This window comes from Balaenoptera musculus, chromosome 15, assembly GCF_009873245.2.
Source record: "Balaenoptera musculus isolate JJ_BM4_2016_0621 chromosome 15, mBalMus1.pri.v3, whole genome shotgun sequence".
NCBI classification, from domain to species: domain Eukaryota; kingdom Metazoa; phylum Chordata; class Mammalia; order Artiodactyla; family Balaenopteridae; genus Balaenoptera; species Balaenoptera musculus.
This window is the reverse complement of record NC_045799.1, coordinates 16,164,886-16,182,679: the sequence shown is the minus strand read 5'-3', so window position 1 is coordinate 16,182,679 and position 17,794 is coordinate 16,164,886. Positions and strand designations below refer to the sequence as shown.

Here is a 17,794-nt window from a genome sequence, read left to right as displayed (position 1 = left end):
CACAAGGAAAAGTGCAGTACCTGGACCTGGGGTTGTGAGCGATGGGAGCAGTTTCAGGAACCAGGACAAAGAGGGCCACCTGACAGGAGCTGTGACTTTCTGGGTTCGATCCCTGGTCGGGGAACTAAGATCCCGCCTGCTGCCTGGTGTGGCCAAAAACAAACAAATAAACAAACCAACACGGCCAGCCCGTGGCAACCTGCAGAGAAAAAACTGAGGGAAGTAAGACTCTGACCTCACCCTCGCCCACCATCCTATCTCCCACCTCTGCTCCCCATTGGCCAAACACCCCTGGAGCCAGAGGGCACGGAGTCCCATCAGTGTATCCGTCAAGTTGGCCTCCTGTGGGGCGCAGAGCAGCGTGGAGAGGGGAGGAGAGTGGCTCTAGAAAGGGAAAGGGAGGATATGCAGCGTTGGGTGGGTGCAGAGGACCACGGAGGGCCTGACCTTGAGCGTAGGTGGCTCACACCCTCCCTTGTGTCAGCAGGTGGTAAATGCAGGGGCCTGGCGTTGTGGGTTTCATGGTGGGGGGTAAGGGCTTTCATGTCTGAAGGTTCCTGTTTTCTGAATGAAGCATGAGGTGACGTCATCAGCGGAGAAAACCACCGGGTGTGAGGAGAGAAGATGAAAGATATGTGTCGTCTCTGCAGGGGGCGGTGAAGCGAGCATCCCCCAGAACTGCTACAGGACTGCTACAGGACCCGGGCAGGGCTGCCGGCCCTCCCGGGCTTTGTGGTCAGGATTTAAAGTGTAACTGGTAAGGGTAACTGTCTCCAGCACACTCAGCTGGCAGACTTGGAGAAGGCACAAGACAGGGTTCATCCAGGGCTGCGACTTGGCAAAGGGAACCCACAGCTGCAGGAGCGGGGGAAACCGAAGACCTTCTGGTGACATGCCAGATAGCTAGCTACCCGTGCCCACGGACATTATGTAGTCATGGCTAGCAGTAGTTGCCTACAAACAGAAACACAGGAATGGACATACTTAAATAGTGATGCACACTTACACACTCATGAACATCTGTCTGCAGGCAAACACCAAGTGCACGTGGGCATACACTTCACTTATGCATGTGGTAATCCCCCCACTGCATGGACACAGATGCCCACGTATGCAGCTGTCTGCATGCTAATACACAACCAGCTTCATGGATTTGAGCAGGCATTCACGTGGGTAAACATACACACTATGCAGGATGCAGACACATAGGTCCACACACAGACCCAAATAAAAATGTGCCCATTGAAAGGGACCTACGTGTCAGTGGAGATACATACATATGTATGATGAAGTACTCTCTCAGGTAGATGTCTTACATTTGACAGCAACTTAGATTTGTTGAAAGACGGTGCCCTGTACTCCCTCTTGTTACCAAGGATGAACTGTTCTTGAACTAGCTAAGCCTAGTCCCTTCCCTTGTGTACTTGATGCCACCCACGCTTATCCCTTCAAGGACACCACATCAGTAATTCTCTCCACTCTCTCCTGTAGCATCACCTCCTCTCGGCTCGATCATTCCCATCAACGTGCTGTTTTTTTCTTCCCAACTTACAAAGACACTCTTTTTTTAAAAAAAATAATTAATTAATTTATTTATCTTTTAATTTTTGGCTCCATTGTGTCTTCGTTGCTGCACGCAGGCTTTCTCTAGTTGCAGCAATTGGGGGCTACTCTTCGTTGCGGTGCGCGGGCTTCTCATTGCAGTGGCTTCTCTTGTTGTGGAGCACGGGCTCTAGGCGCGTGAGCCTCAGTAGTTGTGGCTCCTGGGCTCTAGAGTGCAGGCTCAGTAGTTGTGGCACACTGGCTTAGCTGCTCCGCAGCATGTGGGATCTCCCCGGACCAGGGCTTGAATGCGTGTCCCCTGCATTGGCAGGTGTATTCTTAACCACTGCACCACCAGGGAAGTCCCCCAAAACACTCTTGACCCGTCTCACATTATCGGCATATCCTTCCCACGACAGCAAAACTCCTTGAAAGGGTGACCTTTGCTCACCGTCTCTGATTCCTCTCCTCCCTTTCTTTCTTGGACTCCCTCCCAACCAGGCTTTCATCGTCAGCATCTACTCCCACTGTTCTTGTCAAGGTCACCAGTCGCCAAATGCAATCGCCAATTCTCAGCCTCCTTTTCTGTGACTTCCCGGCAGCACCTGAAGCCAGCTGAGCACTCTGTCCTTGGAACACCTTCTTATCTTGGCTTCTGGGACACCACACTCTCCTGGGTCGTCTCCCACCTCACCGGCTACTCCTTCTCACGCTCCTTCGCTGGTTGCTTCTTGTTGCCCAATATCTAAATCTTGAGGCCCCGAAGCTCAGTCCTTGGTTCTGTTCTCAGCTCTGTCTCCACTCACGCCCTTGATGATGCTGTGCACCTGTGCCTCTAACTGCAGACACATCGTCTCCCCCAGAAGTCTAACAGGCATCTGGAAGCTTCCATATTCAAGAACAAACTTCTGATCAGAGCCTTCATTACACTTTAGCTCCTCCTCCCGTGAGACCGTGAGCCTCTGGAGGGAAGACATTTGTGTTTTGTCATGTCTTCATGCCCAGCACATACTACCAGATAAACATTTGTTGGATGAATGAATGAACATGAGGACACAGAGTGAAAGGGGGAGGCTCAGGCTGTGAGGGTGAAGGGTATTAGATTCATGGAATTTCTGAGCTGAAAGGAACACCTCTACAAAAGGGCAGAAGCAAGCTTCCCAAGAAAGCAGATCTCACCGGAAGTGGAGAGGAAGGGGAGAGCATTCCAGGCATGGGGTGCAGCAGGGGCAATGGCCCAGAGGCCGAAATGGGCATGGCTTGCTTGCGGGGAACAGAGGGCAAGTGGGCAATTTGTGAGAAGTGAAGATCAGAGAAGTATTGGGTTGGCCAAAAAGTTCATTTGGGTTTTTCGTAAGATGTTCTAGAAAAAAGCAAACAAACTTTTTGGCCAACCCAATACATTGGAGCTCGTCCAACTACTGAAAGGGCTTAAAAGCCACGCAGAGGAATCTGGACATGAATGTGTAGTCAGTGGGGAGAATTTCAGGTTTTTGAGCAAAGCAGTGATGAAGGAGACCAAAGGGGCTCCAGAATTTCAAGTCTAGTGTTTCCTAAGTACACAGGCTAATTTTAGATGTCACATGACCATGGCGATATATAAAACCACATAATGAGAATTATTCTTTTTAATTCTTTTGATTGTATTAAAGAGTGTTAGTATGATGCTAGTATTTAATTCCTATAAAGGGGTTATGTATTAATACCTGCCCTTTTCTTCAAACAAATAAACAAAACAAGTCTTGGGCTCAGGGATTTTGGGCGGGCAGTAGTATCCAGCTGGAATTTAATAGTGTTTGTTTTGTTTTTTGTTAAATGTACTTTTAGCATTGCACATAGGTTACGGCAAATGATACTCTTAGTGATACAGTTTCTTTTCTCATTCATCACTCATTAAGTAAAGATTTAGCGAGCCAGGCACTGTTCTAGGTGCAGGGGATACAGCTGTGAACAAGACAGACCCAAATTCCTGCCCTCATGGAGCTTCCATTCTGGTAGAGGTTGACAGGCAATAAACAAAATGAGCACGTACAGTATATGGTGGAACACTGGGGAAGAGTTTTATGGAAGAAAACAGAGCAGGGGAGGAGGACGGTGACTGCTGGGATTAGCGTTTCAATTTTAACTGGGTGGTCAGTGGTCAGAAGACGGCACTGAGCCAAGACCTGAAAGCGGTGGAGGAGTAAGCCCTGTAGCTCTGTGGGGGAAGAGTGTTCCAGGCAGAGGGAACAGCAAGTGCAAAGGCCCTGGGGTGGGAACGTGCCTGGAATGAGGAACTGCAAGGAGGCCAGTGTCGTTGAAGAAGGGTGAGTCAAGGGAGGGGACTTCCCTGGCGGTCCAGTGGTTAGGACTCGGCACTTTCACTGCTGTGGCCCTGGGTTCAATCCCTGGTTTGGGAACTAAGATCCCGCAAGACATGAAGCACAGCCAAAAAAAAAAAAAAGAGTTAGTCAAGGGGGAAAATGTAGACTCCTAGGTCTGAAAGGTACCTGGGGGCCAGATCACGTAGGACCTTTAGACCATTAGAAGGGCTTCAGCTTTTACTCTGACTACGACAGGGGGTCATTAGAGGGCTTTGATCAGAGAGAAGGACATGATCTGACTTAAGATTTAACAGGATTCCTCTCTCTGCTGTGCTGAGAATAGATTCTAGGGAGTCAAAGGCAAACGATAATGGTCGTTAGGACCAGGATGGTAACATGGGAGGTAACATCAAACTTTGGATGTATTTTGAAAATAAAGTTGATGGGAACTGCTAACAAAGTGTATGTGGGGTGTGAAAGAAAGAGAAGAATTCAACATGGCCTGAGGCTTTTGGCCTGAGTGGCTGGAAGGATGGAGGTGCTGTTACTGACATGGGGATGAATGTGGTGGGTTTGGAAGTGATGATCAGGAATTCAGTTTTGGACATGTCACATTTAAAATGCACAGTGGACATGCAAGTAGAGCTGGAAAATGGGCAGTGGGATATATGAATCCAGAGTTTAAATACATATATTTGCATTTAATAAGTCAGTTGATTTAAAGAAAACAAATAATAGAGCTAGTATATGCATCTGGCAAAAATCATGAAAGAAGTACAGGAGTGGGTGACCTTGGGGAAACACTATGGCAGGCAGACAGAAGCCAGAGGCGTCACTGAGAGAGGAGGGAGTGTGTGGGGGAAGAAGAGCTGACCCCTCCCCTCCCCCATCTCCTGTCACTTCCATTCTAGGGCAGAAATGTGAGCTGTGGCTCTGCGGCTGTGCCTTCACCCTTGCTGATGTCCTCCTGGGAGCCACCCTGCACCGCCTCAAATTCCTGGGACTGTCCAAGAAATACTGGGAAGATGGCAGCCGGCCCAACCTGCAGTCCTTCTTTGAGAGGGTCCAGAAACGCTTTGCCTTCCGGAAAGTTCTGGGCGACATCCACACCACTCTGCTGTCAGCAGTCATCCCCAACGCGTTCCGGCTGGTCAAGCGGAAACCCCCATCTTTCTTTGGGGCGTCCTTCCTCATGGGCTCCCTGGGTGGGATGGGCTACTTTGCCTACTGGTACCTCAAGAAAAAATACATCTAAAGCCAGGCCCCGGGCTTTGTGTCTGACTGTTGGTGTCTCTGTCCTGTGTGATTCCCAATGAGCTCTCAGTAACGCACCGTCTCATGAACACTTGGACAGCCCCTCCCACCCCTTGTTCGGAGTAATTCTATCATCAGTGTGAAAACATTCCATAGTTTAGGAGTAGATGTTGCCAATGCCGTGAGTTGAGGCCACGGTTCTACCAAAGGAGAGAAAGAGTGAGTGGGAGAGAGAGAGAGAGAGAAACAAAAACACGAATACCTTTTTTTTTTGATTCAAGGTCTCAAGATGGAACTGTGGGGACTGGTTAGGATCTGAGGTGAGTCCCAGGCCATTTCATTCACCAGGGCCCAGATCCTGGGAGGTGCTGGGGGCTCGGAGGGCCTGACCCCTCGCCTCCCCTTCCCTCTTGCCCAGGGAACTCTTCCACAGGACAAAGCCAATATCAAGACTTGACTCTTCTAAGCGCTACCTCCGGGTGGGGCTGGAGACCTGGAGACCCCACGGGAGGCCCCTGAAGACTGGAAGGGGCTTCATTCTTCTCCTGGAAGTGAACTGAGACAGCACTGGCTGAGCCAAGGCAGTGACTTCCAGCCACAGGCCATGAGCACACCCTCCCATTCCCCTCTTGATCTGGCCAGCGTGCTTGGTCTGGCGCTTTACCGGAAGTCCCTGAAGGCAGTGTCCATCCTCCTCTTCCCACCAGGAGTTGAGTTTTCCCACCACGTGAGGTGGACTTTCAGTAAAAGCCACATTGATCTTCTCTCGGAAGTTCAGCCCTGGCCGGAGTGCAGGGGTGGGTCTTGAGGTGGATGGCCTTCAGGTCCCTCCTCCAGCCTCTGCCAAAGCCATCTCTGTTAACGTCTGCCTTCCCCTTCACTCTCGGGGCTCCCCCCACGCCCTACCATGCCATGCAGGGGGGTTTCTGCATCCACGCTGCCGGTCCTTGTGGCGTCTCACTTCCCTGTGCCTTTTGCATGTTGGGAGAGGGTCTGGGTGTCACTGCCGCCCATGCTTAGAAACCACTGAAAGCCCCCAATAAAAAGCATCGAGGAGGAGCAGCTGCTTTTCATTTCTAAACCTGTGTTGTCCATCTAGTTCTCGTTTCCAGAGTTTGGGGCCAGAGGGGTGGAGGTACGACGTTGAGACTCAGTGAGTCTGACTCGCACCAATGTTTTGACCATTTCACTTCTGGTGAGAAGCAAGAGATGACTGATGGCTGCTTGGGGGGCCCAAGGCTGGATCTGGGGAGGCCAGGTGTTTTGTTTGTTTTTTGGCTGCACCGCATGGCTTGAGGAATCTTAGTTCCCCAACCAGGGATCAAACCCGGGCCCGGGGCAGTGAAGCTCCGAGTCCTAACCACTGGACTGCCAGGGAATTCCCACGGCCAGGTTTTATCTGATAGGAAAGGACAGACAGGATGTTAGAGCACATGTCCAGTACTTTAAGGCCCAGCTGTTGAAGAGGGTCATGTGACTTCCACGCTTGGTCCATGGGTGAGAATTACCAGGCTTCACCCAGCTGCAAAGGAGGCTGGGAAATGTAGTCTGTGATTGGGCAGCCTATTGCTAAGGAAGGAGAGAACAGATCCTGGTGGACAGCCAGCAGCCTCTGACATAAGGAAGCACTGAATGGGAAGAGGCCCAGGCCGACTGCTGGAGAGAACCATAGACTCAAAGACTCCACAGGCCCCACCTGCCCGTTCCACATGTGCAGAAACTGAGGCCTGGGATGGGCATGTGTCTGGTTTGGTCAGGATCCCACAACAAGTGAGCTAGAGTTAAGTGTCCTTTCCCTGGTCCCTTTCTGTCTCGGAATGTCACGGAGAGCAGCTCGGGTGTGGAAAAGAGTCAACGTGCGTACGTTTACTCAGAATCCGTCAGCTGCTGAGCCTTCTACCAGGTGCCGTGGAGGGTTGCAGAGGTGGACAGGGTGTGGGGCTGAGTTCAGTCTAGTTGGGAAGACGGACACCACCACCGCCAGGACTGCGGTAATGGGCGCCCGCAATGTTTACACTGCTAAGAAGGTCTCTCCAACATTCACAGAAGGATGCCTGTCGGGGAGGACGGTAAGGGCTGCAGAAGGTCATATCTCCTTCAGCTCATTGGCTGCTCACTGCCAAAGTCACAGAATCATCTGCCCGGGCCATTCCAACGTCATCTCCAAAGACCTGTTTGGTCCTTCCCTAGCAACCTGGGCCCACATTGCCTAAAACCCTTAGTTTTCTCATCTCTAAATGGAGCTGATAGTAATCATAGCTGCCATCCTTTGAGTACTAACCAGGTACTAGGAAATTCACATAAATTATTTCTAAGTCTGCAAAGCATAGCTTTTTATGTCTCACTGATGAGGAAACAGAGGCTCAGAGAGTTAGCACCCAAGGTACAAGTGGTAGATTGGATTTTTGGATTCCCTAATAGGGTTATACATCCACAACACTTGCCATGTGACTTTGCAGCACCTCCCACTGTGGGTGGAGTTTATTCCCTGCCCCATCAGGGTACTGTCCATGTGACCAGCTTGGGCCAGTGGACTGTTAAGTGGAAGGATGTGATGGGAGTAGAGGCTTTAAACGTGCCACGTGGGTGCCGCAGCGTTCATCACGAGAAAAGCAGGCCCCAGGTAGTTGCTGCCCTTTTCATCTGGACCTTAGAATGAAAGCAGGACAGACTTGAGCCCAGCTTGTGGCCTCGAACCAAGGACAGCTGGCCCACTGCCTGGAGCAGAGCTCACCAGCTGAGGCCAGCCCATATCTGCAGAGCTGCAGCTACCTGTGAGCATTTGCTGTCCTAAACCATCAGGTTTGGGGGTTATTACTGCAATAGCTGACTAATACAGTAGCAGAGCTGGGATGAAGCCAAAGCCCTTCGTGTTTTCTCTATGGCCTAGGCTGTTGGGAACTACAGCTAAGATAATTCAGTAAAAATGTCAGGCAGCAGATTTAGAAATTCAGAACAAATGCTGCTAGTTGATATTGATTTTAGTCAATGCTACATTTAAAGAATTATATTAAAGACACCAAGCCATTTCGGGTTATTGGGGACATGTAGAAGTTACAGTGCCCAGGCTTCTGAGGGAGACATTCACGAGGCAAAGTAAATCTCTTCAGTAAAAAGCAGCCCTCATATGCACCCAACATTTTAAAGCTTAGAACATATTTTCCTACCCATCATTTCATTAAACCAGTCAAAGATCAATGACATAGAAAGAATCATCCCCGTTTCACAGATGAGTAACAAGCCCAGAGAGGTTAAGTGACTTGCCTAAGATCACACAGCTGAGGGAATGATAGGCAGGATTTGAATACAGTCTGCTTGCTCCAGTCCGAGGCTTCTAATAACTCCAGATAAGTCAGCTTCCGCCCCCACCTGTTCAGCCCTGCATCACTTCCCAGCAGCATGGGGGCCCATGGCAGATGAAACATGCTCAGGAAATGCAAATGGAAGGCAAGAAGGCATGAAAGGAGTGGAGCTGGGAAAGGGTGACAGCAGCTTGCTCAGGCAGGACCTGAATACCTTTGCTCCAGAAATTAAGATGTCAATTGGGGGGCTTCCCTGGTGGCGCAGTGGTTGAGAATCTGTCTGCCAATGCAAGGGACATGGGTTTGAGCTCTGGTCTGGGAAGATCCCACATGCCGCGGAGCAACTGAGCCCGTGAGCCACAGCAACTGAGCCTCCAGAGCCTGCGCGTCTGGAGCCTGTGCCCCGCAACAAGAGAGGCCGCGATAGTGAGAGGCCCGCGCACCGTGTGAAGAGTGGCCCCCGCTTGCCACAACTAGAGAAAGCCCTCGCACAGAAACGAAGACCCAACACAGCCATAAATAAATAAATAAATAAAATTTAAAAAAAGAGATGTCAATCGGGGGTGGCTCCCAGGCTCCCCCACCTACTCACCTCCTAGGCACTCAGACACACTTCGGGGAGCCATGTCCTGGCAGAGAAGACAGGAGAAGTGATAAGTCTCCCAACCCAGATCCTCAAATACGCAGCCTGGAAACCAGGGTCAGGCAGCCCTTAGCTTACCTGTAAGTGGACAGCACCTCAAACACCTACTTTACCTTGGCCCAAAGGACCCCACAGGTACACGGATGTCCCTTCCCCTCAGCTCTCCTGGAAAACGCTTCTCTCACTCTCCCCCACCTCCTAGTTAACCCTGAAACCGGACTATAGTCTCGGAGACTCCATTCATTCTAGAGGTCCTGGGACATGGCCTTCCACATTCGACTGTATGTTTTAACTATCTCTGAGTCAGTCAAAATTAAAACACTGACAGGTATCTTTTTCCTGATTTTTTTTTTTTTTTGGCCGCACCACGCGGCATGCAGGATCTTAGTTCCCCAACCAGGGATTGAACCCGTGCCCCCTGCAGTGGAAGCGCAGAGTCTTAACCACTGGACCGCCAGGGAAGTCCCTCTTTTTCCTGATTTTAAAGTAGTTATAGTATTGATGGCACATTAGGGACTTACTGTGCACTTGACAGACTTTTATACAGTGCCTCCCGTAGACTAGGTCCTGTCCTAAGTAAGCCCTTCACAAGTATCAATTCATTTAATCCTCACAACAACTCTACAAGGTAGGTACTTCTATTAACCCCATTTTACAGATGAGGAAACTAAGGAACTTGTTCACGGTCACACAGCCAGTGTGTATGGCAGAGGCAGAATAATCTCCTCCATCCTTTGCTTTTCTGAGTGTGTTATGTAAATCATCTCTGCCTGAGCTGGGACAATGTTGGGGTAGGGTAGGGGAACACTCTGCTTTTGACGCTTAGCACCCTGTTTGGATGTGCTCATTTCATTGCCTGTGCCTGGCCAGACTGAGGGCAGAACCGTGTGTCTGAATTAACACCGTGTCCAGCTTAGTTCCCCTCACCTAGCGGGGCAATGGATGTTGAATGAGGTGAGGCATTATCCCCACCTTACCCTTCACAAAGAGGCTCAGAGATTCTGACCTGACCGAGGGCACACAGCTGTAAGTTCTAGTCAGCACGAACGCAGAGTCTTTCTGCCACCAGATTCCGTGCTAAATATAACATCATTTATTCTTTGTAGTGACTGCATTATATTCCTGATATGGTTACCATAATTTATTTAACCAATTGGCAACAGTTAGTTAAATCTTGACAACTTTGCACTATCACAAATAGCTGCAATAAAATCTTTGTGTTTATCTTTGCCCACCTCTATGAGCATTCCCATAGCTTAAGTCCCTAGACTGAGATTGTTAGGTCTGCACATTTTTTTGGTTTGTTTTTGTTTTTGGCTGTGCCACACGGCTTGTGGGATCTCAGTTCCCTGACCAGGGATTGAACCCGGGCCACGGCAGTGAAAGCCTGTAATCCTAACCACAGGCCACCAGGGAACTCCCGGGTCTGCACATTTTAAGTTTGGTTACGACAAGGTTACCATCTAATCATGTGGGCCCAATTTACCATCTCCCCTCTCCCTAAGGTATGGGAGGAGCTGTTTTCTACGCTATGTGTGTTCAACTTTAAAACTCCCCAGAGACTGTATTAGGGGTTTCTGGGACAATTTCTGAAGGTGACTGTATGCACGGAGTTTCCCTTAACAGAATCTACCTTCTCCTTGATATCGAAATTGGTTTGACTTTGGAGACCTTTTTAAAAGGCCTTCTGCGGTTCATCCCTCTGGGAGCTAGGTCCAGCTCCCCATGTCCAGGAAGTCCCTATGAAGCCAAGCAATCAGGTCTAAACTGCATTAGGCTGTTGACGCAGAGAAAAGCAGGGGTGTGATAAACTGCACCCAGAGATCAGCTCCTCGATCACTCACCGGGAAGCCAGCTGCCACCTCAGCTGAGTGGGAGTTTCTTTTCACGTTGTTTCCTTAAATAAAAGTCATAACCAGCTTGGGAAGAACTTTTCATCAAGCGGAGCAAAGAAATAGAATAGAGCAGAAGAGCTGAGGTTAACCAGTCTGTGCCCATCATTTATCAGATAAGGAAGTTGAGACCCAGAGATGTTGAGTGACTCGGTCAAGGTCACACAGAAGAGCAGAAAAAAGCAGTGGTGGAAGCCAGCTCAAAGCCGGGCATTCGCACTTCTAGCTGAGTGCTCTTTATAATACAGCAGGGCGCCTCCAGGACCTCCTCTGACAGTCCTTTCAGTCTGCCTTTCTTCAGTCTCTGTTGCTCTTGAACATGAGGGGAAAGTTAGGTTTCTTGAGAAGGGATCTCTGGATGAAAATCATGGCAGCTCATCTCCGTGCCTTTGTGCGTGCTGTTCTCACGTCCTTGGAGTCCGTCTCTGCCTAACTGCTTGAACTCCTCCTCATCCTTCAAGACCCAAGAGAACTATGTTCTGTGAAAATATCCCGTGATTCCCCAGGGCATCTGGTTGTCCCCTGCTCTGTGTTCCCAGGCCCTGACCTTGGCCAGCACTCGGAACATTCTATGGTGGTTGTTGACTCCTTATGCATCTTCTCCAGGAGTGAAAATTCCTCAAACGCACAGAGGTAGCAAAATCAAACTTTGCAACCCCACGCACACCTTAAGCTCTGAAGGGATGGATTTTGGACCACAAGCTCCAGGAGGGAGGGAGTTCATTATCCTGTCCCAGCTCCTGGTTCACAGGATAAACTCAAGAAGGGTTTGGTGCCGCCGACGGAATGTGAACAGGGAAGTTCTGCCGAACGAGGAGCTGCAAATCCTGGAGCCATTGGGCTTTTGACAGATACTACCTGGAGGGGCCAAGCAGGTCAGGCTGACGGAGGAGTGGGCGCTAAAAGGTACAAAAAGTCCTCACACGCGTATAGGCCTCCAGGGCATTTTCACAGATGACCTCATTTGAGTGAACTTTGTAACTGCTCTTGTGTAACCTTCCTCCTACTGCCGAGAAAACTGCCCCCAAATCTGGCTGATACAGACCTCAGGACTCTGAGACACAGATGTGGCACAGGGGGAAGGAGTAAATCAAGCTGAGAAATACATGACAACATATCCTTAGGTTACAGCATTGAGAAGAAAAAAAATAAGAGTGACTACAGCCTTGAAATTCCCCTATACACAACGAGTAGCTCCAGTAAGAATTACCCTCCTTTCATAAAATGGGCCGAGCTCTCCTGGTTCTGGAATTGAGGGTTTTGGAAAAGAACACACGAAACACAGGAATGTGGGATTTCATTATCTCTACTTTAATTTGCCTGTTTACACACACGATCTGTGTGTGTACATAACAGTGGTAACAGCCATTCTCTAAATACAATCTGGTACTCAGACTATGACAGATGCATGTGGAAAATGAGGCGCCAGTGAATGAACCTCAACACGGAGAGACAAACCAAGCACGGTGGTATTCCGTGATCACAGATGCCCTCAAAAGCCTCTTGTTCAGCACCTGGGGAATAGACACTTTTCGAAAGACAATACAAGGCTACTTCAACAGGACACCCAGACCCCAGATGGCACTCCAAAGAACATATTAGTTTCCCTGCCTTCTCCAGAGGAGCCATAAAGTTCTAAAGGCTTAATCAAGAAAAAGGAGGCAGGAGGATTATCACCTGTTATGCACATGTGCTGGGCATTTTACCTACATATTCCCTTCATCCTGACAGTACCACCTCCATTTTACAGATGGGGAAATTGAGGCTTGACCAGGGTCAGACACGATTTGGACCCAAATCTCACGTTTGCCTAAACTTTCAGCCTTGCCACGCTGTCTCACACAGGGATTGAGAGCACGTTCCCTAGAGACAGGCAAAGGTGCTAAGACTGAACAGGAAGTGGCAGAAGACTCATCAATATACAAGATTCGGTAATGGACGCTTTCCACGGAGTCAATGTAAGGCTGAGCCTGAATCAGGCCTGCAGGAGAGAAATGTCTGGACATTTAAGTGGGACAAGTGAACTTCTGGCGTCACCTTGTGCCTGTTGCCTTTTGGTGCTGAACATGAAACGTAGGAGAGATGTCAATCCCTTCAGCAAGCCCCTGCCACCTACCCCAGCCCCACTTCCACCACCCCCATTTTCAGATGTAAGCTCCAGAGGGCAAAACAATTCTCCCGGGGCCCATCATAGCTTGCCAATGCTCCCAAAGCACCATGGTGACACCTTTGAAATCTCACTGTCAGGTGTTTCTGCCACCTTTGGGTACAATGTATCACACCCCACATTTTGATCGATATAGGTTAACCTGTGGCCAGATGAGATACGAACTACATATTTTAAGTACATATTTATACGCAATACATTTTACACTGAAGATTTTCCAGACCTCAAACCCCTACCAACCTAAGCTTGCGTTAAGTCAGGCAAGTGCAGTGCTTATCAGTTAATGCTATTACCAGGCTTGACTGGGTGGGGGAGGGACGTCAAAGAAGCTTCCGGGATGATTATCCAAAATGCAAGGGCCTTGGTTTGAAAGGCTTAAGGAGACACCCTGAGAGAGGGAAGGGGTATCTTATCACAGAGCGGTAACTGTGCCTTTGTGGGGCAGAGGGGACAGGGCATCTCACCATTCCCAGCACTCCCAAGGTGAGGGCCACACAAGGACAAGGCTGGAAATTGAGAAGTGCTGCCAAGGGGAAATAAAAGGTTGAGTTCAAGGGCAGATGAACAGGCCCGTTTGGTCTGGTTTTGGTGGTGGTCCAAGTAAGAGGAGGGTGGGCCAAAGTCAAGCCACCATTTACCAGGGACATTTTTGCAAACAGGTTGGCTTCTTGCCATCAGAAGCAAGGGAAGATATTTTCGTCCACTTCTGACTTCATATAACCTTGTCCAAAAGGGTAAAAGTGCCTTGGGCCACAGCAACGAGCCGAAGGCTTATTATCACACAAATCTGAAGCACCATTCAGTCTACACCACTGACGTATGGTCAGGGGAGGTTCAGTGCAAATATGCATTTTGCAAAATTACCCTGACTCAGCTTAAAATTCAACAGGTTATTAAAACGTCTGCTTTCCGGTTTTATTCTTAACAGAGAAAAGAGTCCCGTGAGCTTGAATTTAATACCGTAAGCCAAGAGTGTTCTAAAAAGCCCTCAAAGCAATCTACACATGTGCCAAAGTGCAGAGTCGTGAGTTATTTTCGGGAGTTCTGTCAACAAAGAACAAATGCCATGATTGTTATCAAAAACTATAAAGCATTCACTCACAATAGAAGGGGGAGGGGGGAAGTAACCTTACTGCTCCAAAAACCGATATATAATAGACAACATGGACAGAAAATTATCAATGTTCGTTACCTAAAAATCATCCAATACTCTGTTGCAGAGGCACTCCAGTTTAACTGTTTTGGTAGCTAATCATAAGCCACTTGCAATATTTGACGTTCCGCGGACGAAATAAATACTACAACCAGAATCTGTCCTTCAGGCAGTTGGTTGTTTTATAAAGAACCCTGCTGGAAATAAATGCTTCTGCAAAACTGACCAGAGGGAATTACTGTTAAATAACAGCATTAACAGCCATTAACACAGAAGACAAGGAAGAATCAGGGAGCATCTGAGGGCAGCAGAGGAGAGTCCTGAGGCCCCAGCCCCGCTTCAGCCACACAACAGAGGCTTTCCCGATCCCGCCCTCTCACTGAGCCTGAGCTTGGCCCTCTAGGGCCAAAAGGGATGTTCCAGATTAAGGTCAAGTCTTGCCAGCAAAGTGCCTGACTGGGAGTGGCGGTGCTTGTGACACAGGGCGATGCCACCAGGGACAGTCTGGGGCCTGACCTCGCTCGCCCCCCAGACTCCACCCCACCCCCACCCCACACACTGCCCGGTAAGCTTCCTCCCGGAAGCGGGATCAATAATTTGGTCGATAATTAAGAAAAATAAGTGGAAAATCTATTAGCCACTGTCCTGCTGCCATCCCTTTTGCTTCTCTTTTATTTCTTGTAACTGTCTTGCTTCAGATTCAAACTAGAGCTCTGGGGAGGAAGTCCTGGAGAGAAGGATTTCAGATACCAACACCCGTACGTCCCATACCAGCCCAGCAGACCGAACAGGGTGCCAAACATTTTCTGGGACAAGTTGTGAAAGTAAACGGCCGTGCACAGAAACATCCACACCCAGATGAAGGTCAGGAAGCCCAGGGTGACCCCCAGGGTGGTGATGGCCGCGTGAAGCCAGTGGCTTCGGTCCATCCTCACCTCGTGCAGCACAGCCATCTCCTCCACAATCATGAGGGCACAGAAGGTCAGCAGGAAGGAGTGGCCTGAGATGTCAAAGCCATGCCAGAAGCCTCCTTCCCCGTGGCACTGCCGCTTACTCTGGTGCTCCTTTCTCACCCCCTCCAGGGCTGGCGACTGGTAGCAGCTGCCTGTGTAGTGCTCGATGTTGGCGAAGACGGCTGTGCCCACGTACCAGATGGCCGTGCCCACAAGCAGTGTGGTCAGCCGCCGCAGGACCAGGCCGGCCTTGCCCGTCAGGTGGTAGTTGGTGAGGGTGATGAAAGGCAGGAGGAGACAGAAGGTCCAGGCCCAGGCCACTTTGACAAAATACCTGGCAGAGGAAGAAAGTGGAAGTGAAGAGCGGGGACATGGTGGAGAGGGAACAATGTCATGACTCAGGACTCTGGACTCTCGAGGGAGGGAAAAAGGAGAAATAGGTGATAAAAGCTACAGACAACAACTTCACTCACTAAGTACTTTAAGTGTATTAACTACTGAATCCTAACACAACTCTATGAGGTAGGTACTGCTATCATCCCTATTTTACAGAGAAGAAAACAGAGGCACAGAGAAGCATCATGCCCAAAGTAGAGGTCATCAGTGGTGGAGCCGGGATTTAAACCCAGGTTCTGTGATCTTAAGCACTATGTTATTTGCTGGGGAAAGTAATTACAGAGCTTTCACATACATCCACTTTCCCACAGAATACTCACAGTTACCTCGGGGGGAAGGTGTCATTAGCCCCATATTATAGATAAAGAATAGTTCAGTAACTTGCCAGGATCACACTCACATGACCAGCAAGCCCAGGTTAAACCAAGGTTTGGCCAGCCCCAAAGCCCATGCTTTTTCTACACCAAGGCTTTTTCCTACGTGGTAGAAATGATCAGACAGAGCTTGACTTCACGCTAGAAGACCCAGGTTCAAATCCTGACTCCGACTTATTACCACACCTCCAGGCCTCCGTTTCCTCAACTGTTAAATAGAACTGAGGGGACCCAACGATTTTTAAATCCAGAGCCAATGATTCACTAGTTTCCTTTCAATAATTAACTAGCATAGAGGTGTGGAGCAAAACACCAGAATCCATGGCAACTCGCGAAAGACAGGGACTTGTCTGCCAGGCTCTTCGGCTCCCAGCTCACCCAGGCTAGATCAAGCAGCAGCTGTCTTGTCTGCCTCCCCTGCCCTCATCAAAGGTGGCTGACCTGGGGACCAGGTGCGGTAAACACATATGCAAGAGACTTGGGGCCATGACCACTCTCATAATCTATTCTCAGCCCAGCCTCCACGGGCGGGTGAGGCAGGAAGGTGCGCAAAGGACAGAAGGACTCTTCCTGGGTTCCAAAGGTTCTTCAGGGCCTGTCGCTAAAATCTTCCCTGGGACTGATATGCAAAGATCTGGCCACAGCCAAGACCTGTCAGGTATTTGATGAAACTGCTGGAGAGAGAAACCAGGGTTTTAAGTAGATAACCAAAGTTGGACTGACTTTTGGGAGATGCTGCAGACACTTGTACCTCCCAAGGAGAATCGAAGCTCACGTCAGGGGAGGAGTTTTATCTTTCAGAGTTTCCCTTTACTATTGCAACGGTGTTTGTGTCGATAAACTTAAAATCCAAGAGGTTTAAAAAAAAAAAAAAAAAAAGGAGGGGGTGGGTGGACTTAAGGAGAAGTCTCAAAGAGCCCGGCTGGGATGGCGTTCCTAGGCCACTGCCATGAACTTTGAGGGGCTGAGAAAATCCAAGCAGATCTAGGGGAAAGGTCACGGACTGGAGGGTTCCACTCCGGGGCGACTATCTTGGAATGGGCGTTGGCATGGGCTAGGACAGGCTCTCAAAGGTGGGGTGTTGGCGAAAGAAGGCAAGTCTGCTTGCCCCACCCAGGTGTGATGGGATTCTGTCACCAGCTGGGGGGTATCAGATTTAGGGCGGAGGCGCAGGGTCTGAGACTGGCAGGCAGGAGGGAGGTGGCATCTCGCCCAGGGCAGGGGCCAACTCCTAACCCCAAAGGGAGGCAGACGGAGCAGCGACACAGGCCGGTTCACCCCCCCTTCCCACCCTCCACCCCTCCACACACACAGACACACCCACCACCCTGCCCGTCACCCCTGCCCAGTCAAGCTCAGAATGTCTGGTTTGGGTGTGCAAACGCGACTTGCTAGTGACACTAGCTATTCCGGGGTCCCTCCATCGCGACACGAGTGCAGACGCTGCTGTCACGAAGGGGAGAAGGATCTCCCCTTCCAATGACTCGTCCATCAGGGCAGCTAACCCCCGGCTCTCTGGGCAAGGCGACAGCTACGGCGGGGACAGGCGAGGACCCGGGGCGCACTCACACGTTGAGGACGTTGCGCTTGTTGCTGAGATAGCTCTCGGGCAGCGGGGAAAGCTCCTTGAGGAGGGAGCCCGCCAGCATGGAGGCCACCAGGGCCCAGGGCAGGTAGCGCCGTACGGCCGCCCGCACCAGCGTCCCCCTGAGGACCCACGCGCAGCGCTCCAGATGCTCCATGCCCGACCTGTCGGCCACCGTCAGCCTCCCCGTGCCCTCTCGGCCACCGTCTTGCCTTTCGTCTTGGCCGGCG

General features: G+C 50.1%; 2 protein-coding genes across 11 annotated transcripts in view; one reads left to right on the top strand and one right to left on the bottom strand.

Annotated features, from left to right (window-relative positions):
• Window positions 1-5,127, top strand: part of GDAP1L1 (ganglioside induced differentiation associated protein 1 like 1) — a 22,595-nt gene extending 17,468 nt beyond the window's left edge. For 5 of the 7 annotated variants that reach the window (XM_036825453.1, XM_036825452.1, XM_036825449.1 and 2 more), the window contains one exon: window positions 4,757-5,127. In XM_036825453.1, coding sequence (XP_036681348.1) covers window positions 4,757-5,100 — 344 coding nt within the window. In that variant the 3' untranslated portion in view covers window positions 5,101-5,127. Of the gene's footprint in view, window positions 1-2,043; window positions 3,930-4,756 lie in introns of those variants that run through there. The other 2 variants (XM_036825451.1, XM_036825454.1) reach the window with 2 other exon arrangements.
• Window positions 1-17,794, bottom strand: part of FITM2 (fat storage inducing transmembrane protein 2) — a 22,186-nt gene extending 4,392 nt beyond the window's left edge. The window contains exons 1-3 of one of the 4 annotated variants that reach the window (XM_036825457.1): window positions 17,549-17,794; window positions 15,192-15,543; window positions 8,994-9,030 (exon numbers count right to left, since the gene is read on the bottom strand). In XM_036825457.1, the coding sequence (XP_036681352.1) occupies window positions 8,994-9,030; window positions 15,192-15,543; window positions 17,549-17,721 (562 nt within the window). In that variant the 5' untranslated portion in view covers window positions 17,722-17,794. Of the gene's footprint in view, window positions 1-8,993; window positions 9,031-12,224; window positions 15,544-17,548 lie in introns of those variants that run through there. The other 3 variants (XM_036825458.1, XM_036825456.1, XM_036825455.1) reach the window with 3 other exon arrangements.